General features: G+C 47.8%; 1 protein-coding gene across 1 annotated transcript in view; it reads right to left on the reverse strand.

Moving 5' to 3' along the window:
* The window catches only part of LOC137622624 (chromobox protein homolog 5-like), a 41,182-nt gene that overhangs the window by 5,308 nt on the left and 12,102 nt on the right, over positions 1 to 23,772 (reverse strand). The window contains exons 2-3 of the mRNA XM_068353230.1: positions 5,514 to 5,690; positions 5,305 to 5,358 (exon numbers count right to left, since the gene is read on the reverse strand). Coding sequence (XP_068209331.1) covers positions 5,305 to 5,358; positions 5,514 to 5,690 — 231 coding nt within the window. The remainder of the gene's footprint in view (positions 1 to 5,304; positions 5,359 to 5,513; positions 5,691 to 23,772) is intronic.

Here is a 23,772-nt window from a genome sequence, read left to right on the forward strand (position 1 = left end):
GACCCTCCTCAGCCTTGCTATCCTGTCGTCTGATGGGAAGGCTTTGTGGAGATTGGTGTCTATGATCATGCCTAGATATACCAGTCTTTGAGTAGGAAGCAGAAAAGACTTCTCGAGATTTACCATGATCCCCAGATCTTGGCAAAGTCCCAGAAGTTTGTCTCGGTTTCGAAGAAGGGCTGACTCCGAGTCTGCTAGGATCAGCCAGTAGTCCAGATAACGGAGGAGATGGATGCCGATCCTGTGTGCCCACGACGATATTAGGGTGAAAACACTGGTGAAAACCTGTGGTGCTGTGGACTGACCAAAACACAGCACCTTGAACTGGTAGATCTTGTTGTCTAGGCTGAATCTTAAGTACTTCCTTGAAGACGGATGGACTGGGATCTGGAAGTACGCGTCCTTCAGGTCCAGTGTACACATGAAGTCTTGCGGTTTCACTGCAAGTCTGACCGTGTCTGCCGTCTCCATGCTGAACGGGGTCTGCTTGACAAACCTGTTCAGAGGTGAGAGGTCGATGACTGGTCTCCAGCCTCCAGACGCCTTCTTTACAAGAAAGAGTCGACTGAAGAAGCCTGGGGATCCGTCGACGACCTCTTGGAGAGCTCCCTTCTTCCACATGGTCTGGACTTCTGCCCGAAGGGCTTGCCCCCCTTGCCGATCCCATGGCAAGGGAGCTCAACGACACTGGATTCGCTGTCAGGGGAGGTAGAGATGTTGTGAACGGGACGCAATATCCTTGACTGATTATGGAAATCGTCCAGGAATCTGCCCCGAGTTGCTGCCACCTGCTTGCGCAACTTTGTAGGCAACCCCCCACTGGTGGACATGCAGGGGGACTGCCAATCCTAGCGTTTGCGGCCTCGGCCGCTCCCCCTAGGACTTTTTGCCTCTCTTGTCCTTGACAGGAAAGGGCTTAGACACCGTTGTCTTCGCTGTAGCTGCCGGTTTCGTGGTCTTGGTAGGACGCGATTGCTGGGTTGCTGGAGGCTTATAGGGCTTTGATGTTAAAGCTCTATGTAGGAGAGAGTCCTGGTTGGACTTCCTCCACCTCTCAGCCGCCTGCTCCACGTCCTTAGGCTTGAAAAAATTCTTCCCCAAGATGGAGGAATGTCTGAGCCTGCTGATCTCGGTATTGGGGACCTTTTGGTGGAATCTCTCAGACACCGCATCTCGACGTTTCAAGATGGTATTAGCCCACAAGTTCGAGACTTGGTGGGCTAGAAACTCGATTGTACGAGTGCCTGAGAGTAAAAAGGTCTCCATGGCCTTCCTGGTATTCTCTTTGGACAAGTCCTCAGATCGTAACAGGATGCCCAGAGACCCTAGCCAGATGTCTAGCCACGAAGTTGCCTGCATGGCACACTTCGCTACCTTCTGGGGTAAGGTTCTCCGTTGCCGAGAACGACACTTGCCGGTTGGAGTCTCTCTCTAGAGGGACTCCCTTGGTAAGCTCTTCCTAAGAGTGGTGTAGGGAAAGAGCTAAACAAGTCTCCTCCATGATGTCAAAGTACCTCCTCTGATGGACACGAGGAGGCGGGAGGAGTTTGTTACCGGCGCTGGATCGGCTGGAGGAGGCAAGCACGGAGAGCTGGCCTTCGACCTTGTCTCTGGCACTCTTAACCCCATGAGACCAGGGCAAAGCCGCACTGGCCTTTGAGGGTTTTTGAGTACCAAAGACTCGGTCCAAGACCGTGTCTTTGCCCTCACGAGGGGGAATCTCTGGATCCGCAAACCCATTGAGATTCCTCATAAGGGTCAGAACTTGCCAGAACACATGCTCTGATTCCTGTAGCTCTCCTCCTGAAGGGCTAGCAGCGAAGTCTCCTGTCCCCAAAGGCTCTTCTTGGGGGGACTTGTGGACATTCTCTGAGGGGCTTGGCTGGCTCTGGTCTAATCCTTGAGGATGACTGGTAAAGTCTTAGAGTCCTTCGACTCCCTCCTGGGAGGGATGCAGGACTCCAACAGTAATGGTGGGAGGCTCTTCTCCACCCCTACCCAAGAAGACTTCCCGGCGCGAGGTGGGGTTTCCCTCATTGGTGCGATGGGGGAACGCCTCACCTCGCGTGACTCCCCTGAAGACAGGAAATCTTCGTCCGAAGGGGAGGGAGTGAAAGCTCGGGGGGGTGAGGAGGCCTTCCTCAAAGACTTCCGAGGAGTCAGCTTTGCCCTTGGAGAAGTTACCACGTCAGATACTCCTCTCTTCCTCTTCAGTGGAGTAGAAGCTGCCACTGATTTGTGGCCCAGCTCGTAGAGAACAGGCTTAAAAGCCTGCATGACCGCTCTGACTAGGGACCCAAACCAAAGCTGCTGACTGACAGCGCAGCAGAAACTCCCTCTGGAGGGAAGGGGATCGTTCGATCCCTAGGAGGTGTTACCAAAGGAGGGTTTGCCTGAAAAGGAGAAAAGTCCCTAGACCTATCTGGAATCCTCCCTCCCTCCGGCGAGCGCGCTGTTCTGCACTTGCAGGGGGATGGGGATGTGACGATGATGACCTGGCCGCGCGATGTCCTGCAGCCTCGCGCGTGTGATCTCTCGCGCGATGGGATTTGCCCTGGGTCGCGCGCGGGAGAATGTTGGTGCACAGGCGAGGGCATGTGCGTGCGAGTGATGGCGGGCAGGGGCGCGTGCTGGAGATGGCAGAGGGCGCGAGGGCAATTGTTCGCCCGCGCAGCCGCGCAGGATCTGGCCGAAGAGCCCGTGAGGGTGATAACGTTGGACGCGCGCGTGCGCAGGAGATATATTTCTTGCGTGCGGGCGCGCATGAGAGCGCACATCTGGTTGTGGAGGTGGGCGCGCAGGCCGCGCATGTGCAATCTCGTGGGCGCGCATCAGATACTCGCGCAGGTGAAGGATGGGGCGCAGGAGGGGTCCGATGGCGCGTCGGCGATCGATGGCGCGTTGGTGAGCGCTGGCGAACAGGGGAAGAGGTTACCTTCCCCATCAGAAGATTGTGGGCGCGCAGGAGATCATTGGCGCGCAAGAGCGCCAGTAGGCGAGCGCTAGCGCGCAGGAGAACAGGGGCGCGCATGGCGCGCAGCAGGATGAGGGCAAACAGGAGAGCACTGGCGCGCAGGTGAGCGCATGCGCGCTATAACAGGAACGTCTGCAGGCGAGCGCTTGCGCGCAGTTGCGGCAGGTGATCGTTGGCGTGCTGGGAAGACCTGGCGCGTAAGGGACTTAGGCACAAATTTGTGTGAAAGCCCTTTGTGTCCCGAAGGGACCGTTGCCCGTTTTACAACGGGATGAGTTGGCGCCCACAGCGCGTCAGCAGCCAGGAACGGCGACGGCAGGTCAGCAGGTCTGGCGGGTGGAAGGTCGGCGTGCCCTTTGTAAGGACGACCTTCCACTGAAGGAGATCGCGAACGATCTGCAGAGAGGTCCAGGGATGTAGCTGGTAGAGTCAGAGAACGACGGCGAGGTTCCTCTGTGGTGGACTGCGGAGATGATGAACCGAAGAGGCGCCTCCTAACACCCTTGTGAGGTGAAGGAAGGCCTCTACGGCGAAGAGGAAGGAGGGCTTTACGCCTTATACGCCCTCTGGGGGCCGTGGGGTCAGCGGGCTGACCATCAGCAGTCCTCCGAAGAAAAGTCTCTGTGAGTGAACTCCCCCGAGGGGGAGAATCACCGGCAGGAGAGACCGTTGGACTTAGTTCCTCCCTCGAAGGATGTTCGGAGGGGGGAACTAAGCCTTCAGCTACATCAGCAACATCAGGAGCAGAGGTTTGATACAACTCATCGGAAGCCTCTGCCACAACAACGTCGACGATAGACAGAGGATCAACCTCTGCTAAAGTCGGCGATTGTTTGACAGCTGCCCCCAACCTGATCATGTCAAACAAGGCTTCCTTGGAGGGCGAACCCTCAAGCCCCAAGGAAGCCTAAAGCTGCAACAAATCATTATTAGACACATTTACATTAAACCGGAGGAGGAGCTGCCTCGCTATGGGAGGCAACTCCCTCTCCCAAACCCCGAGATCGGTCAACAGAACTACGGCCTATGCTACCACTCGACAGTTTCTCAGAAGAAACCGATCAAGTGGGAGCTTCGGAGGAGGTTTGGGCAACGGAAGAAGAGCCCTTGGGATTTTCTCCTTTCAAAGAAACCTTCGAAGGAGAAATATCCCATCTGGACTTCTTCTTCCGGCGCTGAGAAAACCTCTCCCACTGGGAGGTAGACCACTCCCTACACACATTATTCTTATCACACCACTGGCCCCTACAGTAAGGACACAAGGTGTGGGGGTCCGTTTCGACCGCCAACATATACGTGCCACAAGGGCGGTCAGGTAATCCAGGACACTTACGCATCGCAGAGGCCAACTTCACACACACTCTGTCAAAGGAAAAGCAAACAAAAGATTAGCAATGGAAGTCAAAGAAGGCGAGGGTGACAGCGGACATGTCCGACTACCACCTGAGCCGAGAGCAAATTGAGCTCAAGCACAGGTGTGTGTGAGGGGGGAGGGTAGCAAGCTACCGTCCCTAGCCCCCGCTAACTAGCGGTGGGGTAGTAAACCCTCGCTAAAATTCTAATGGCACATCATTTCAGCTACGCCAAAAGTAATTACCCATATTAAATAGCCTGGTTTGTATTTCAGTTACGGAACAATTAACTTTTATAAAATAAGAATTAAATAAGATTTGCATACAATATTTGGACTCAGTAGTGTTGTTAAACTTAAAAGTAACATTAACAATATTGATGAAAAAATAAAAGCAATAATAAAAATTAATTATAACACAGTACTACTAATAATAGTCAACTACAAAAGAATACAGTACATGAAAATTCAATATTTCTACAAAAACACTTAATTTTTTATACAACCACTATATCCTATATTGCTTTCTTCATTGCAACAGATCCAAGCCCTACCAACCTGTGCCAATTGACACCAAGAAGGGTCATAGTCCTCAGGAACTTATTTCAAAACTTAAAACTTCTCAAAATGTATAAGATTTAGATAATACAGATGAAATAGCCAGTACTGTAGAAGAGATTTAATATCTAAGACAATTTTTCTTTTCATTCCAATTAAATACACCTTCATTCTTCTCAAAATTAGTCCAAAGATCAAATCCAGAGTTTGGAAAAGATGCTTCTCCATAAGATTATGTACTCTTCGAATGTAGTGAGTGCTCCCTCTATCCAAGAAGTAGTTCTGACTACAATTGAGACTTCTCACGCTTAATAACAAGGGTCCCCTTTCTCCATGCTGTAATACATGTTTCAATATATTACCAGAAACATAATTCTTTAAAAATAGGTTTACACTGAAATTGAAATGCAAAAAGTGGTACCTTAAACTTAGAAGTACGTCCAGAGATATGAAGAAACTCTTTAATAAGATTAAGCTGCAAAAAGCAATAACTTATTCAATACCCAAAAGTACAACCAGAGATCTTAAGAAGCTTGTCAAAATTGAAATGCATATAGCAAGACCTTGTACCAAGAAGTACGTCCTGATACCTTAAGAACCTTGTTAAGACTGAAATGCAAAAAGCGATACCTTATATTCAGAAGTACGACCAGAGATCTCGAGAAACTCGTTTATCAGATCATCACAGTTCAGGTGCGAAGCGGGCAACCAAGAATCGTCTTTTTCTCCGTAGCCAACCCAGCGAACTCGGAATTTTACAGGGCACTTCCATTTCTTTTTTGTTTCCATGTCAACTATCTGTTCAACCTGTGAAAATAAGAACATGGTACACGTGATATTTCATATACAGTACTGCAGAGTAATTACTTACAGCTGATCATAAAACTAAGAGATGCTAGATGAAGCAGTCAATTACATAACTATGTTTTTAAAAATGCTATAAAGTACGAACCAAAAAAATAATACAAAGAATAGGAGAACCAACATCCTTTTTCAGATTACCCAATAAAGATGAGTGGCACATAAAACAAATGACCGTTGTTCTAATTGATAACTTATACCACAGGTTTGTCCTTTTCCTTGATTTGTCTGTTTTGTTTATACAGACAGATTTATGAAGAACGAGATATTTATTCCCAGTAACAAAAACTACAATTAAAAATGCTATCGAGTACGAACCAAAACATTATACAAAGAATAGGAGAATCAACATCCTCTTTCAGATTATAAAATCATCTCCAGAGATGTAGGACTTCAGTAATAGCTCATTTCTCATGTTTCTGAATCAATATATTCCAAGAGGTCAAACAGCTTGTAGCATCCTGCTTTCTCAACTAAGGTTGTAGCTTGGCTGGTAAAAATAACAATATAGTCCAGTTACCGCTGTCATTATGTAGCTAGTGGGTGTCTACTTTAACTCTTTATATTTGCTGTCAGGCTAAAACTTTATATTTCAACTTATGATCTCTAAAACTTTACTTTTAATCAAACCATCTTAAATTCAAATAAAGTCAAAATATATATGACTTAAACTGTATGATATTTTGTAACAATTACGAACACCTAAATAAAGTACACTAATAACATGAAAAATTTGGAAGTAATTTGTATTCTACCTAACTAGTATACAAACCTAAATTCTTTTCTATGGATATATGTTCTGGCATGAACTGGAATCTAGCGATAAACTTTCGCGAGAGGTATCAACAACCCTCCACTAGTTAGCATGGGTTACAGAGTCCAACAAATCCTCATTGTTGGTCGGATAACCCACGGCCCCAGACCAGTAGTAAATTCATACGGAGGCTTGCAAAGTTGCCTTAGTTATCCTCTCCATGTTAGCAGCTTCATCAACCGAGAGCGTAACATGCTGAGCCATTAGCTTGTCGACCAACATGCCCTGAGGAAAGGCCAATAATGCCGGGTCCAATGGCATGGGAGAGACATCGTCTTGCAGGATTTCATAGTAATTCCTCTGACTAACAAAAAGTGGAGGAAGGAAACTAGAGAAGTTTCTCAACCTGAGAGTCCTTTTCCACCTCTATCCGGGAAATTACTTTCTTAAATGCTTCTGACACCATCTTGGACGAAGGTAATTCTATCTTGGTCTTTCCGGGTCATTGGGCACGGAAGAATTGGTCTAATAGTCTCTCTTCCCTCGAGAGAGGAGTAAGTGGGATCCCCAAGTCCATTAATTTTTATAATGCAGGCTAACACCTCCATAAAGGAATAGTCCAACTCTCCTTGCAGGAGCTTTACGGCTAGCCCTCTAGGTTCGGATTAAGAAAGAAATGAAGTTACATCAAAATAAATAAATATTCATAATTAAGAACTTATTATTCTTACCTGCATTAGGGTGTGATCCAAGCAAGTACTCCAGGACTCATCATGCAAGTAGGTTCAGACGAACCCTATTTCATATCTTTATAATGCAGAGAATAACTGATGTCATGATACAGGGTTAGACGCCCCCGTAAGAGCATAAGCTATGATATTTGTTGCAGAGCACCAATAGGACCTAAAGAAAAGATGTCCAATGATCTGTTAGTGCAATCTTTCAGGTAATGACATGTGAAGGTATTATACATTCTACAGACACCTGCACTAAGATCTTGGGCTATCGAGTGATTCTTGAGGAACGCTAAGGTTGCAGCAAGACCACAGACATAACGTGTTCTAGTGGAGGGCCCGGCGACCCTTCCATGTGAATTTATATGCTCGCACAATGCTTTCACATGACCAAAAAGAAATGGTATTCTTCGATATTTTAATTATGGAGTATCGTGATCACAAATAAGTTTGTAATTTTAGAGCTTAAGACTTCTCTCTGTATACTTCCCGACTGCTCTTTCAAGACAGTGTATTAGATTATCCGGATCATCAATTAACTATTTGAGAGATGATACAGTATTGTGAAAGAGTAAAATAACAAACTTGTAAGTAATTTGTATTTTTCCTAATAAACAAACCTGAAGCTATTTATAAGGCTATACTTTCGGCGTAGCTGAAAGACGAGCCATGATAATTTTAGAGAGGGATAACTACCCCATCCGCTAGTTAGAGGGTGGGGGGTGGGGAAGACTGGCTACCCCACTCACTCACACCTCTCGGCTAAGTAACCACTTTGCTTTACAGTATGACAGGACTTCTCGGGGGACAGGGCGGCGGGCCAATTTGTATAAATAGCTCCAGGTTTGTATACTAGGAAAAATACAAATTATTTACAAATTTGTTATTTGTTCCGGCGTAGATACAAACCCTCCGCTATTTATAGGGGTGACTTACTCTTCGGAGGAAGGAAGTCCTCACCAACTGGCCTTGGTCATGACCCGGGGTCCTCTCTATTTCGATCTGTGATCGATAGTAGAAGGGATCCTACCCTTGCTAAAATCAAGTGCCGATATGAGGTAATGCACTGATAGCGGCCTGCAGAAACTTGTGTGTGAGTGGAACTAACAGTGTGGCTTGTCCTTAACATAGGAACTCGAGTACAAAACCTATTGTTCTTAAGACTTACCCAATACCCTCCCTCAAAAAGCTATTGGGGACGTAACAAAGTATTCTTCTATACCTTTGAGGCACAAGGGAAATGAGTCTTACCTGCAGGGAGGTGAGGTCAGCTATGCCGAGGCTTGCGGAGCTGTTTTCCCCAGAGGGGAGAAGGTGAAAGGAAGAAAGGAGCCAGTCATTCTTACTCATTCACCCCAGACTAATCCGGGTAACCTCAGCCCTCAACCCTCTGCTACTTGTCCATCTAGGAGCCTGAGGTGTTTAGACCATTTGTTGTGCAACCACCATAGGATCGATGGAAAAGGTCTCCATGTTCTTGTGGGTTACGCCTTTGCAGGTAGTGGGCCGTGAAGGTCGCCTGACGCTTCCACATGCCCACTTAAAAGTATCTGCGCCACAGAGTAGTTTCTTGAATGCCAGGGACGTAACGCCACTGATGTTACGAGCTTTGAGTCTTAGGATGGAGGAGGGTTTAGATTGAGAGCAACCTCCATTGCCTTCCGATCCCAGAGGGGAAGGAAATCCTTGAGATCCTCCTCTTGACCTTCCCCGTGCTGGTCAACAGTGCCAACACACGGGGGCGAGCTGGTATCGTTCTTTTAAGATACAGACTCCTCACTGGGTAAAACCCCAGTTGATGGGTTTTCGGTTACCGAACGAAGACTTTATCCGAAATGGACTGCACCTAGGGTGCAGCACACTCAGATTTTGAGACTTGGCAATCAACTCTGGGACGCCGCTGAGGATTACTTCTCCCCGTCTCCTAGAGTAGGAGACATCAGAAGATGGATCATACAACACACTAACTCTCTTGGTCAAAGCCCAAGTGAGTAGAAAGGGCCGTCTTCCGTGTAAGGAAGCGATCTGCTGCCTGGCATAAAGGTTCGTAAAGAGGGCCCTGCAGGGACTGAAGGACTCGAACCTCGTTCCCAGAAGGAGGTTGAGATCCGACGAGGGACAAGTTATCTCAAACTTGTATAAGTAAAGGCATCGACGGGAGAGAATCCCCTTCCACGACATCAGTCACAAAGGAATGAACACTTCGCCTGGAAGACCGACACTGAAAAGTGTCTGAGGTGCCTAGACATCTTTTCCACAACTCGTTGCGAAAGGCCTCTCTGACAGAGGTGGTGTAGGATCGTCCCAGGCGTGAAGTCGAAGCAAAGCTACGGCTTAGGAAAGTGTTAGCATGTGGTTGCTTGGAAGATCTCTGAACTCCGTCAGGAACTGCAGAAGGTCCGGGAACCATTCTGCGGGATGCCGTAGCAAAACTATTGGAACTCCGTCAGGGGCTGCAGAAGGTCCAGGAACCATTCTGCGGGATGCCATAGCAAAGCTATTGGAGTCTTCAATAAGATCTTGCTTTTCCTGACTTGGCTGAGGACTTCTTCACTAGACCAAATGGGGGAAAATAAAAGCACACCTCTAGGCCGCCCCACCGATCTTGGAATACATTTTGTTTGAGGGCCTGGTGTTCCAGGACTGGGGAACGATCGAGTGGGAGCCTGAAGTTCAGGGCCGCTGCGAGCATAACCACAGTCAGGGACCTCATAAAGTTAAGACTTTGTAAGATACAAGATGATTCCAAGACACTAGGAGCCCACTATCTGGGTAGTCCTGCAAGCACATTCCTGTACCAGGAATGACGCGAGCGGATGGGGGCAATTAGTTGTCCTCTGTCCATCTGAGGCTTCGTACTGCTAGATGGTTCTCTAAGAGAGGTGAATGCTTGTACCTTTCTGAATTGGGCCAATGGACAAAGATGGAATGGTGCGGCAAATGCTGCCCCCTTCTTTTGATGCATTAAAGAGATCAGATCCAGAGGGAAGACGAGAAGACAGGCCTCTTTGCAGAAGCTCTCGTCTGCCACCCATCATCCGCGGATCGTCCAGCGGTAGGGGTGGGGAGTGCATAGCAATAAACACATCTCGAGATGATGTCGAGACGTGTAACTATTTGCACGTTCTTGCAATGAAGGGGAAAAGCCTGTCTTCCCTCCAACTGCCACCAATCTAGTGTGGTTGGCCAAATAAGACCGGTAAACCAGTTAATCAGGACAGCTTATGTTATTTGAGCAAATCTCCATAGAGATCGCTTTCCGGACAGGAGACTGTACGGTAATTACCGAATGCATCCAACCAAACACATGAGGGGATTGAGACATATCTTCAATCTACTGTTGGATGGGTAATAAGCATAAGTCTACTACAGAGTATTAACACCGAATTGTGAGCCTGACAAGCATACATGCGTAGTTCAACTTATAAGTCGTGTCCTGAACTCAGTTGGAGAATGTTGAAAACGTTCGTAACGGAGGTTTCTCCTTCTTAGGACAAAAAACGTTCGTACTTCTCCGTCTCCAATCGGTAAACTAGCATTTATATTAAACGATCCCTACAAGGGAAAAGATATGCTTATAAGAAGTTTCCAGCCAAAGCCTTTGTAGGAGACTAAGACTTCCGATCGGGGGAAAGGAAAAAATGCCTATAAGAAGGCAGAACGTAAATGCTGTATGTCTGGTTACAGGAAAGTAGCTAAGTAATGTACTGAATAACCTGGTTTCAGTAAGGGATATGTCTATACAACTAAATAGAACGGAATTCTAATTACAAGTTGTGTATAGCCCTTGTTGGCAGAAAGATTGCTTGCACGCATATGTCCATCTGACCTAGCGCATGCAAATTCTCTGCCCCCAGGAAACGTTTGCAATGAATCCCGTTGCGGGAATAATGTCTGTGCGACGAATCGCAACATTATTGCCCAAGGAATTTTTGATCGTTGACTAACTAATATTTTCTTGAATGAGAGTGCACATGTTATCAAACAAAATATACTGTATGTGAGGGGCTAGCCAGTATTCATACACAGAAACGGATGTCTGGTTTCCTGTGGGCGGGGTTTGAAACGTTCATAAACGTAATGAAAAGTTGTCCACGCTGTTGCTATCGTTCTTTAACGTCAGCTAACACTGTTCCTTCGGGACTAATTATTCGAGACAATAACCCTGTAAAGGTAGAATAAAAAGTCTCAGAAGCCTATCCTGTGAAACGGCAAGTCGTTGTACCCAGGGTAAAATGACGGGAGAGGCTGACTCCATCAAACGGTAGAACCCGAGTTTGAGACAATAACCTCACGGTTTTTAATTGGCTAGAGCTCATGCTCCGGAAAGGCTTACGGCCTTCGTGAAGTTTAACAACACCCGTTGAAGTTCCGTAAAACTTCTTAGGAACGAGTTTCCCGAAAAGGGTGAAGTCTCCTATGTGGGGGTTTGCTTCAAGAAGACCAGACATAATTGCCATCGACCGTTTACCCAAAGGAGTTGCCATCGAACGCTTTCTCACTAGTGAGAAAACTACCGTCGAATTCAGGCAAGGCCTGCCAGGGGAAATGAACTGGAATGTAAAGAATTTTTCATTCCCGGCTGATTTCTGTCTGCTAACCAAACCACTCGAAGTAGGAAGATGGAGGGAAAATGACGGTGGTTCGTTCGAAAACGAAAGGATCAGTGCTGGCGAAACCAGCCTAACTGATATAGTAATCAACTGGGAGTGTAGAGTGACGTATTAAGTCCCGCATTTGGAAGAACCGAGAGATTCGGATGAGAACCTAGGGTTCAGAATCTATTTGTGAATTCCTTCCTTACGACCCTAAGGGATGTTGTGACGAGAACCCGCAGGAACTCTGTCGCTGATTCCTGATGGAATTTTAAGGAATTGTGTTACGTGAACCCCCCAGGGGTCCCAAGACCAGAACCCAAAGGAACTGTGTCATAGTTACCTGTAGAGAGTCGGAAACCACTATGCAGCAGGTGTTCCTCAGGGTTTTTGCGCATGCGCGCACACTTGCGACGAGAGTCAGAAGACTCTCTGTCATAATAGTAATACTCTTGCTGGCGCACGAACACTTCGCGCAACGAGAGTTAAAAAAACTTTGTTATAAGAGTTGTTCGCGCACTTCAACTGATTGCGGGCATAAGGTTGGTCATGCGCACCAGATCGGTCGTGCGCACGAGAGCTCTCAGTGTGGCAAGAGTACTCACTGCTACGTTCACCCGAAGGTTCACAGTAGCCTGTGTTGTGTGAGCGCGAACGATCAACACAACGAGAGTCCGCAAACTCTCTATCATATAAGTATGACTATGGTCACAAGAACCTGAAGGTTCAGTGTGAACTGTGTTGCGAGACTCGAAGGGTCAGCGCAAAGGAGAAACAGAAGCTTCTCTGTCACGAGACCCCGAAGGATAAGCGTGACTAAGGACACAAGAGACCAAAGGCCTAACATAGCCTGTGTTGCAATACCCCGAAGGATCAGTGCAACGAGAAACCGAAGTTTCCATCACAAAACACTGAAGTGTCAAAGTGACTAAAGTTACGAGAGCCCAAGGGTTCAGCGTTACTAAAGTTATGAGAGCCCAAGGGTTCAGCGTAACTAATGTTACGAGACCCCGAATGGTCAGCGTAACAAGAAACTGAAGTTTCCCTGTCACAAAACACCAAAGTTTCAGAGTGACTAAAGTTATGAGAGCCCAAGGGTTCAGCGTAACTAAAGTTACGAGAGCCCAAGGTTTCTGTGTAACTAACATTACGAGACCCCAAAGGGTCAGCGCAATGAGAAACCGAAGATTCCCTGTCATAAAACACCAAAGTGTCAGAGTGACTATAAGTTACGAGAGCCCAAGGGTTCAGCGTAACTAACATGACGACACCCCGAAGGGTTAGCGCAATGAGAAACCGAAGTTTCCCTGTCACAAAACACTGAAGTGTCAGAGTGACTAAAGTTACGAGAGCCCAAGGGGTTCAGCGTAGCTAAAGTTACGAGAGCCCATGGGTTCAGCGTAACTAATGTTACGAGACCCCGAAGGGTTAGCGTAACGAGGAACGAGGTTCCTCTGTCACAAGACCCCGAAAGGTCAGCGTGATTGATGGTACGAGGTCTCGAAGGTTCAACGTTACCATTGTTACGAGAGCCCGAAGGTTCAACGTTACCATTGTTATGAGAGCCCGAAGGTTCAGCGTAACTGAAACCCAAAGGTTTCGAGTCGCATGAGCCCAACGAATTAGCGCGAAGGAGTCCCGAAAGATTCCTACCGATATGAAAACCCACAGGATCAACATGATGAGAGCCCGAAGGCTCACGATCACGCCAGCCCAAAAGGGTGATCGTAACGAGATCCCGAAGGATCAAGGAGAACCAGCAGGTTCAAAGATCTAAAGATAACACCTCCGCAGTGGAGGTTTGTTCTCCCAAAGGAGAACGTCGCTTAAGATAAGGCTCTCGCTCCGCCCCTGAAGGAGAACTATAAGCATAATGGGGGACCACCGATGCCCAGAGATAGTCTTCTCTCAAGAACGAGAGACTTGTTCCCCCAAAGGGCAAACCTGCTTTGGAGAAAGCTCTGCCACCGCCCCTGGTGGATCAGCAAACTTCTACAAGTTATCTTTTGCGAACAAGAGGAAAGTTCTCCCGAAAGAGATCGCCCAGCTCTATGGAAATAAAACATAGGCGTAAAATATCTCTCTCGCGAGAGAGAAGTTCCCCTCGAAGGAAGAACATCAAGTTGAAGGTTGACAACGATTGCTACCTCGTAACATGGGCAGCTTACAAGCTACCACATGAAGCACAGGATAACTAACAGGGTGGCCGTAGCCATCGGCCTCGTGTTCTATGTCACTGCTATCTGTAGAAAAGAAAATAAAAGTTGTGATTAATTACAATTCATGCTCCCTGCATAACATGAACTATTCGGGGAATAAGTCACCTTCCTTGTAAGATAATTCCTCGAAAGGGAGCTGAACTGTTATACACTTCAACTCAGTAATGAAGCAAACACACAGGAGAGTTTAGAACCTGCCGACCATCAGCGCAAGGTAGGGCGACAAGGTAGGGAAGTAGTATCAACACAATGACAATTCCCTTACGGCGGAGGCCGTCGGACACGTTGTCAATAGAAATTAAAGTTACAAGTATCTAACAACATAAACGTATATTTCCATTTATACATATATACACGCATATATATGTACAGTATAAGATAAATGACAACACACCCAAGAGAAAAAGAAAAAAATGACAGAAAAACAATCAAGGCAAGTCTTTGCGGGAGAGTACGGCAGCATGTCCATCCTCTACCGAGCCAAAAAGTAAAGTGGTTACTCAACCGAGAGGTGTGAGTGAGCGGGGTAGCCAGTATTATTATTATTATTATTATTATTATTATTATTATTATTATTATTATTATTATTATTATCATTAATTTTAAAATTATTATTATTATTATTATCATTATTATTATTATTAATATTATTATTATTATTATTATTATTATCATCATTATTATTATTATCATTATTATTATTATTATTATTATTATTATTATTATTATTATTATTATTATTGTACTCTTATTATTATTGATATTATTATTATTATTATTATTATTATTATTATTATTATTATTATAATTATTATTATTATTATTATTATTATTATTAATTTTAAAATTATTATTATTATTATTATTATTATTATTATTATTATTAGTTATCCCTCACTAAAATTATCATGGCTCGTCTTTCAGCTACGCCGAAAGTATACCCCTATAAATAGCGGAGGGTTCATATCTACGCCAGAACAAATCTATGATAAATAATAGCCAGATTTTGTGTCTTAGCTACAAACTCAGGAACAAAGTAAAAAATAGTTCTTACTAGCCTTTGGAAAGCAACACAAGACAGGGCAGACCATGTAATTCGCTAACTCTCTTGGCTAATGCTACGGGAAGGAGAAAGACAGTCTTCAAGTTAAGATCTCTGTCCAGTTTTATGCATGGGTTCATCTTCAGGGACCTAAGAACCTTCGTCACATTCCAAGAGGGGGACTTAAGTTCCCAAGGAGGGTAAGTCTGTTCAAAACTTCTAACGAGAGCGAAAGTTTCCCATGAAGAGGAGAGATTCAAGAACTTTCATTTTAAAAACCTGGCTCAAAGTCGAGCAATAATTCTTCACCGCAGTGACTGAAAGGGACTTATTATTCCTCAGGAACCCTAAAAAGTAAACAATTATGGGAATAGTGGCTGTAGTGGAGCAATATTGCCCCAACAACACCAACCACAGGTTACCCACTTGGCCAAGTAAACAGCTGCAGATGACTTTCGGAGGTATCCAGAAAGTTGTTTCGCAGTTGGTCTCGAAAAGCCTCTCTCTCAGAGATCCTGGGTATGCCAAACTGTGACGAGATAGGCAGTGAACCGCTTCGTGGAACTTTCTTATGTGTGGTTGTTGCAGCAGGTTTGCCCATCTTGGAAGATCTCTCAGACTTTGTGATAAGGTCCTGCAGGTCTGGATACCACTCCACCTTTGGGGTACTAGTGTAACTCTGACCTCTCAAGAAACTCAGATTCTGTTCAGGACCTGATGAATTAGACAGAATGGTGGAAAGGCATAAAGGGTCAAGTCCGTCCCAAAGGTGCTGGAAGGCTGATACTTATCCCACAGGGAGCTAAGGTGTTTAGATCATATTGTGAGCAGCCACCACAGGGCCTATTGAGAATGTATTTATTCTCCTGCAGGTTATGCTTTGCAGGTAGCGGGAGGTGACCGTTGTTTGACTTTTCCACCTGGTTGCTTGAAGTACCTGCTGAACAGAAGAATTCTTTCGGAATACAAGGGAAATAATTGCTCCTCTGACATCATGGGCATGGGGACATCTACCTGACAGTAAGATGTCTGAGGCCAGTGCCTTCTATCATTCGCCTGATCCAAGAGGAAATTCAGTTCTTCATGATTCTCCTCTTGGTCTTCCCTGTGCTAACAAATAGCCTGTTGATCTGGGGTCGAGCTTTTCTTGTCCTTTTGAGATATAACCTCAGCGTCCTTATGGGGCATAGTAACAGTTGATCAGGATGTCTGTTACAGATTGGAGACTCTCAATCCAAGAGGGCCCAAATCTAGGATCAGCTACGGACAGATTTCGCGTCGGTAACAAACTCAGGGACGAAACCGAGTGTGACCTGCCACCATACCCTGGAATGGGCGATGTCATACAAAAGACCATATAGTCGCCGAATCTACCTGCAGAGGCCAGGCCCAAAAGAAAAATGACAAATTCGTAGGTAATTTGTATTTTTCCTAACTATGCAAACCTTAGCTATTTAATATGGGTAATTACTTTCGGCGTAGCTGAAATGACGAGCCATTAGAATTTTAATGAGGGTTTACTACCCCACCGCTAGTTAGCGGGGGGTAGAGAGGGTACCTTGCTCTCCCCCCCCCCCTACACACACACACACACCTGTGCTTGAGCTCACTTTGCTTAGAGGTAGGACTTCACGGGGGATAGGGCTGGCGGGCAAGTTTGATTAAATAGCTAAGGTTTGTATAGTTAGGAATAATACAAATTACCTACGAATTTGTCATTTGTTCCGTAACTGACATACAAACCACGCTATTTAATATGGGGGACTCACCCCTTAGGAAGGATGGAAAGGCCCAGCCAGTACTGGCTTTTGGCTTTGCCCAGGGACTCAATATCTGAATGTGTCAGCACTCAACAATAAGGAGTCCCTGCACCTCGCTAGAACCTTGCTACGTAAGGGCTGTGGCCTACGTAACCTGTGTGTGAAGGTATGAAGTGTGACTCGTCCTAGGAAGTTGACCTGTAGTCCTTTAGATAGAAACTTTAGGCTAGGACTCTCCCAATACCACCTCGTCAGGGTATGGGGACGTGACAGTATTAGCTTAACACTAGGAACACAAGGAAACATGGTTTACCTGCAGTGGTTCGAGGTTAGCTGTGCAGAGAACACAGGATGCTGCTTTCCCCAAGAGAGGGGAGGATGAAGAAAAGAATAAGGGCCAAACATACCTTTTCATTCATGCAGACTAAGAACGGGTAACAATGCCCTCAACCCTCTGCTACTTGTCCATTAAGGAGCCTGAGGTTTAACCCAGCTGTTGTGCCGCCACCACAAGGCCGATAGAAAACGTATCGAGCCTCCTGTGGGTCACGTCTTGCAGGTAGTGGGCTGTGAAGGTCGTCTCACCCTTCCACACCCCCACTTGTAGCACCTGGGTCACTGAAAAGTTTTTCTTGAAGGCCAGGGACGTAGCTACGCCCCTGACATCATGTGCTCTAGGACGACGTGACGGAGGAGGGTCTGGATTCAGGGACAGATGGATCACCCTACGAATCCATGCCGAGATGGTATTCTTAGTAACCCTTCTCTTAGTCCTCCCAGTGTTCACAAACAATGCCTGCACCTGGGGACGAACTGCAGCCGTCCTTTTGAGATATAGCCTCAAACTCCTTACTGGACACAATAGGAGATGGTCTGGGTCATCTGTTACAGAACGAAGACTCGAAATCTGGAAGGAGTCGAACTGAGGGTCCGGCAATCCCAAAATTCTGAGTCTTAGCAATAAACTCAGGGACGAATCTGAACGTTACCTCCCCCCATTCCCTTGAATGGGCGATGTCATAAGAGAGACCATGAAGTTCACATACTCGCTTGGCCGAGGCCAAAGCTAGTAGGAACACCGTCTTCCAAGTTAGGTGGCGATCTAAAGCATGGCGTAATGGTTCGTAGGGAGGTCTCTTAAGAGACCTGAGAACTCGAACCACATTCCATGGAAGAGGTCTCACTTCCGACTGAGGGCAGGTAAGTTCATAACTTCGTATGAGTAGGGAAAGTTCCAGTGAGGAAGAAATGTTCACTCCTTTGAGCCTGAAGGCTAGACTTAAGGCTGAGCGATAGCCTTTCACCGCCAAGACTGAAACGCACATTTCTTCCCGCAAATACACGAAAGAACTCCGCTATTGCTGAAATAGTGGCATCGAGTGGAGAGATACCCCTTCCACGACACCAACCACAGAGGACTCCCCAATTTTCCTGGTAGACAGATGCGGATGACCTTCGCAGGTGTCCAGACATCCTGCTCGCAACTTGTTGCGAAAATCCTCTCTAAGCGAGGAGATGCTGGATAGTCTCCAGGCGTGAAGTCATAGCGAAGCTACGGCTTTGTGGAAGATGTGGGCGTGTGGTTGCTTGAGTAGCTCGTGTCGTGGAGGGAGTTCTCTCGGAAGTTCTGTTAGGAGTTGCCGAAGGTCCAGAAACCATTCCGTGTGATGCCATAGTGGAGCTATAAGGGTCATCAAAAAATTGACTGATATTCTGGTCTTGTTGAGCACCCTCCTCATCAGACAGAACGGGGGAAAGGCGTATACGTCGATGTTGTCCCACCGTTGTTGGAAGGCATCTTGCCAGAGCGCCTTGGGATCCGGGACTAGGGAGCATTACAGCGGAAGCTTGAAGTTCAGCGCTGTAGAGAACAGATCCACAGTCGGGGAACCCCACAAAGTAAGGACTTTGTTGGCTACTAGATGATCCAAAGACCACTCGGTACTCATTATCTCAGACACTCTGCTCAGACTGTCGGCGAGCACATTCCTCTTGCCTGGAATGAAGAGAGCCGAAAGTGCAACTGAGTGGACTTCGGTCCATCTCAGTATCTCTACTGCGAGATGGGATAGCTGCTTTGAAAAGGTACCTCCTTGCTTGTTGATGTAAGCCACTACTGTAGTGTTGTCGCTCATCACCACCACAGAGTGACCCGCCAGGTATTGTTGGAACTGTTGAAGGGCCAGGAATACGGCCTTCATTTCTAGCAGATTTATATGGAGGCACTTTTCTGATTCTGACCACAGGCCTGAGGTCCTGTGTTGCAGAACGTCGGCCCCCCACCCTTTCTTTGAGGCGTCCGAAAACAGCATCAAATCCGGGGGGAGGACGAGAAGATTCACTCCCCTTCGTAGGTTCTCGTCTGTTACCCACCACTGAAGGTCCGTCTGTTCCGCAGGACCCATAGGGATTATGACATCTGGGGAATCATGACCTTGATTCCACCGGGACTTGAGTCGCCATTGGAGGGATCTCATCCTGAGCCTAGAAGGGCCAAGGATGAGAGGTGACCGAAGAGACATAACCACGATTGGGTTGGAAGTTCTTCTCATCTGAGGAAAGGACTTGCGACCCTCCTCAGCCTTGCTATCCTGTCGTCTGATGGGAAGGCTTTGTGGAGATTGGTGTCTATGATCATGCCTAGATATACCAGTCTTTGAATGGGAAGCAGAGAAGACTTCTCGAGATTTACCATGATCCCCAAATCTTGGCAAAGTCCCAGAAGTTTGTCTCGGTGTCGAAGAAGGGCTGACTCCGAGTCTGCTAGGATCAGCCAGTCATCCAGATAACGGAGGAGACGGATGCCGATCCTGTGTGCCCACGACAATATTAGGGTGAACACTCTGGTGAAATCCTGTGGTGCTATGGAGAGACCAAAACACAGCACCTTGAACTGGTACACCTTGTTAAAGACGGATGAACTGGGATCTGGAAGTACGCGTCCTTCAGGTCCAGTGTACAGGTCCAGTGTACACATGAAGTCTTGCGGTCATACTGCAATTCTGACCGTGTCTGCGGTCTTCATGCTGAACGGAGTTTGCTTGACAAACCTGTTCAGAGCTGAGAGGTCGATGACTGGTCTCCAGCCTCCAGACGCCTTCTTTACAAGAAATAGCTGAATGAAGAAGCCTGGGGACCCGTCGACGACCTCTTGGAGAGCGCCCTTCTTCAACATGGTCTGGACTTCTGCCCAAAGGGCTTGTCCCCTTGCCGATCCCATGGCAAAGGAGCTCAGTGACACTGGATTCGCTGTCAGGGGAGGTAGAAATGTTGTGAACGGGGCGCGATATCCTTGACTGATTACGGAAATCGTCCAGGAATCGGCCCCGAGTTGCTGCCACCTGTTTGCGCAACTTTGTAGGCATCCCCCACTGGTGGACATGCAGGGGGACTGCCAATCCTAGCGTTTGTGGCCTCGGCCACTCCCTCTAGGATTCTTTCCTCCCCTGGAAGACTTTTTGCCTTTCTTGTCCTTGACAAGAACGGGCTTAGACACCATTGTCTTCGCTGTAGCTGCCGGTTTCGTGGTCTTGGTAGGACGTGGTTGCTGGGGTGCTGGAGGTTTATAGGGCTTCGATGTTAGAGCCCTATATAGGAGAGAGTCCTGGTTGGACTTCCTCCACCTCTCAGCCGCCTGCTACACGTCCTTAGGCTCAAATAAGTTCTTCCCCATAAAGGAAGAATGTCTGAGCCTGCTGATCTCGGTACTGGGGACCTTTTAATGGAATCTTTCAGACACCGCATCCCGACGTTTCAAGATGGTATTAGCCCACAAGTTCGAGACATGGTGGGCTAGAAACTCGATCGTACGAGTGCCCGAGAGTAAAAAGGTCTCCATGGCCTTCCTGGTACTTTCTTTGGACAAGTCCTCTGAACGTAACAGGATGCCTAGGGACCCTAGCCAGATGTCCAGCCACGAAGTTGCCTGCATGGCACACTTCGCTACCTTCGCCTGGCTAAGGATCTCCGTTGCCGAGAACAAGACCTGCCGGTTGGAGTCTCTCTAGAGGGACTCCCCTGGTAAGCTCTTCCAATGAGTGGTGTAGGGGAAGACCTAAACAAGTCTCCTCAACGATGACAAAGTACCTCCTCTGATGGACACGAGGAGGCGGGTGGAGTTTGTTACCGGCATTGGATCGGCTGGAGGAGGCAAGATCGGAGAGCTGGCCTTCGAATTTGTCTCTGGCAATCTTAACCCCTTGAGACCAGGGCAAAGCCGCACTGGCCTTTGAGGGTTTTTGAGTCCCAAAGACTCGGTCCAAGACCGTGTCTTTGCCCTCACGATGGGGAATCTCTGGATCCGCAAACCCATTGAGATTCCTCATAAGGGTCAGAACCTGCCAGAATGCATGCTCTGACTTCTGTAGCTCCCCTCCTGAAGGGCTAGCAGCGAAGTCTCCTGTCCCCAAAGGTTCTTCTTGGGGGGCACGTGGACGTTCTCTGAGTGCTTGGCTGGCTCCGGTCTGAGCCTTGAAGATGACTTCGGCAAAGTCTTGGAGTCCTTCGACTCCCTCCTGGGAGGGATGCAGGACTCTAACAACGATGGTGGGAGGCTCTTCTCCACCAATACCGAAGAAGACTTTCCAGCGCGAGGTGGAGTTTCCCTCATTGGTGCGATGGGGGAACGCCTCACCTCGCGTGACTCCCCTGAGGACGGGAAATCTTCGTCCAAAGGGGAGGGAGTGAAAGTCTGGGGGGCTGAGGAGGCCTTCCTCAAGGACTTACGAGGAGTCAGCTTCGCCCTCGGAGAAGTTACCACATTCGACACTCCTCTCTTCCTCTTCAGGGGAGTAGAAGCTGTCAATGATTTGTGGCCCAGCTAAGAGAGAACAGGTTTAAAAAACTGCATGACCGCTCTGACCAGGGACCCAAACCAAGGCTGCTGACTGACAGCTGTGCTGTCAGAAACTCCCTCTGGGGGGAAGGGGATCGACCGATCCCTAAGAGGAGTTACCAAAGGGGGGTTCGCCTGAAAAGATGAAGGAGAAGAAAAGTCCCTGGACCTATCGGGACTCCTTCCTTCTGCTGGCGAGCACGCTGTTCTGCGCCTGCGGCGGGGGGAGGGGGAGATTGCGCTGGAGAGCGTGCTGGCACTCGCGCGATGGGAAATGCCCTGGGTCGTGCAAGGGCAATGGCGAGGGCGCGCGGGCGAACGATGGCGCGCAGGGGCGCGGGCTGGAGACGGCAGAGGGCGCGGGCTGGAGAAGGCAGAGGGCGCGGGCTGGAGAAGGCAGAGGGCGCGGGCTGGAGACGGCAGAGGGCGCGGGCTGGAGACGGCAGAGGGCGCGGGCTGGAGAAGGCAGAGGGCGCGCTGAAGGATGGATAAGCGCTCGCTGTAGAGGCCTTGTCTTGGCGAGAGCGCATGCACCACAGAACACAAAACACTAGGCAGGTTCATACATGTGTGTGAAAGAATGAAGTGTGAAACGACCTTCCTCTGGATGGAAGACTCAGGAACAGCAGGAAAAGTTGGCAAGCACTTGCACGCAGGAAAACGTTGGCGGGCAGGGGATACCTGTCGCGTAAGGGACTTACTCACAGTGTGAGAAAGCCCCTTTGCCCCGAAGGGACCGGTGCCCGTTGGATAACGGGGAGCGTGGGCGCCCGCAGCGTCAGCAGCCAGAAACGAAGACGGCAGGTCAGCAGCTCTAGGAGATGGCGAACAAACTGCAGAGGTCCCAAACAGCAGGCTGGTCTAAACAGGAACAATCCTCCGAAGAGGAGTCTCTAGGAGTTGCCTCTCACGCAAACGAGAGAGGTGAACACTTCGTAGAAGAGACTTGAAGACACTGGTGATGGAGCCCCTTAGCTGACCTATAAAGAGCAATCCTCTGAAGAGGAGTCCTTATGAGTGGCCTCCTCGCGAACGAGAGAGGTCACAAGACTGATCCTGCAGCTGCTCAGCCCCTTGAGCATAGCTGCAGGTGCGACCGCTCAGCCACAAGAGCATAGCCACCTGAAGTTTTCAACACCCAGCCTTACAACCACTCAGCTCCTTGAGCATGGTTACAAGTGTGGTCGATCAGCTCCTTGAGCATGGTTACAAGTGTGGTCGCGCAGCACCAAGAGCATAACCGCCCAAGGACCAGGAAAACCCATCCAGGAATTAAGGTATGAGAAGTTCCCCCTCTGCAGGGGAAAAAACTCACACCTGGGAAGGGAACCTCCCTCGGAAGGGAAGTTACTTACACCTGGAGGAGAACCTCCTTAGCGTTCTAAAATGAACTAAAGAGCTGACAGTTGTCACAGGAGAACTTCTAAGAGAAGGGAACACGCCCATGACGATGTCCTAGAGAGACGGCAGCAACAGCAGACTCCCGAGGCACCAACAGGGCAGCTCTGCTTCGTTGGCACACTTTAGGCAAACAAAGAAAAACTGCATTGTTAACTGGGAAAATAGAATAAATAATTAGTTAACAGAAATTCCCCTGGGAGGAACTCCGAAGAGAAAACCCCGAGGGAATAGAAAACATAAAGAGTTACAAATTAAGTATGCGCCCTACTCCCCCACTGACATTCACGGAAGGGGGATGGCGGAGAACTGTAACAAAAACAGAATTATAACAGAATTATAATTATGTAATTCAACTAAAAATTATCACAAATAGTAAGAACCACTGACCCCCAAAGGGAGGTGTTCTCCACAGAATGCTGACAAGTTAAAAAACAATTAGATTTCATTAAAAATAATTGAGACAAATAAACGGAATAGCAACCCAACCCGCACGGGAACGAAGTTTCCGTAATAGTAAGTAGTAGTAGTAAAGGGGTGAACGACCTCGAGTAGAGAGAGAGACCGTAGTCAATCTAAACTCCCACGTTCCCTTTACTGAGAATCCAAGTTCCCCGTAGGGAAGGAGGAACAGCGGAAAAAACAGATGAATGAAGAAAGTCCAGCGATGACGATTCCCCACAGCGGCCGAA

This window comes from Palaemon carinicauda, chromosome 29 (genome assembly GCF_036898095.1).
Source record: "Palaemon carinicauda isolate YSFRI2023 chromosome 29, ASM3689809v2, whole genome shotgun sequence".
Taxonomy (NCBI): domain Eukaryota; kingdom Metazoa; phylum Arthropoda; class Malacostraca; order Decapoda; family Palaemonidae; genus Palaemon; species Palaemon carinicauda.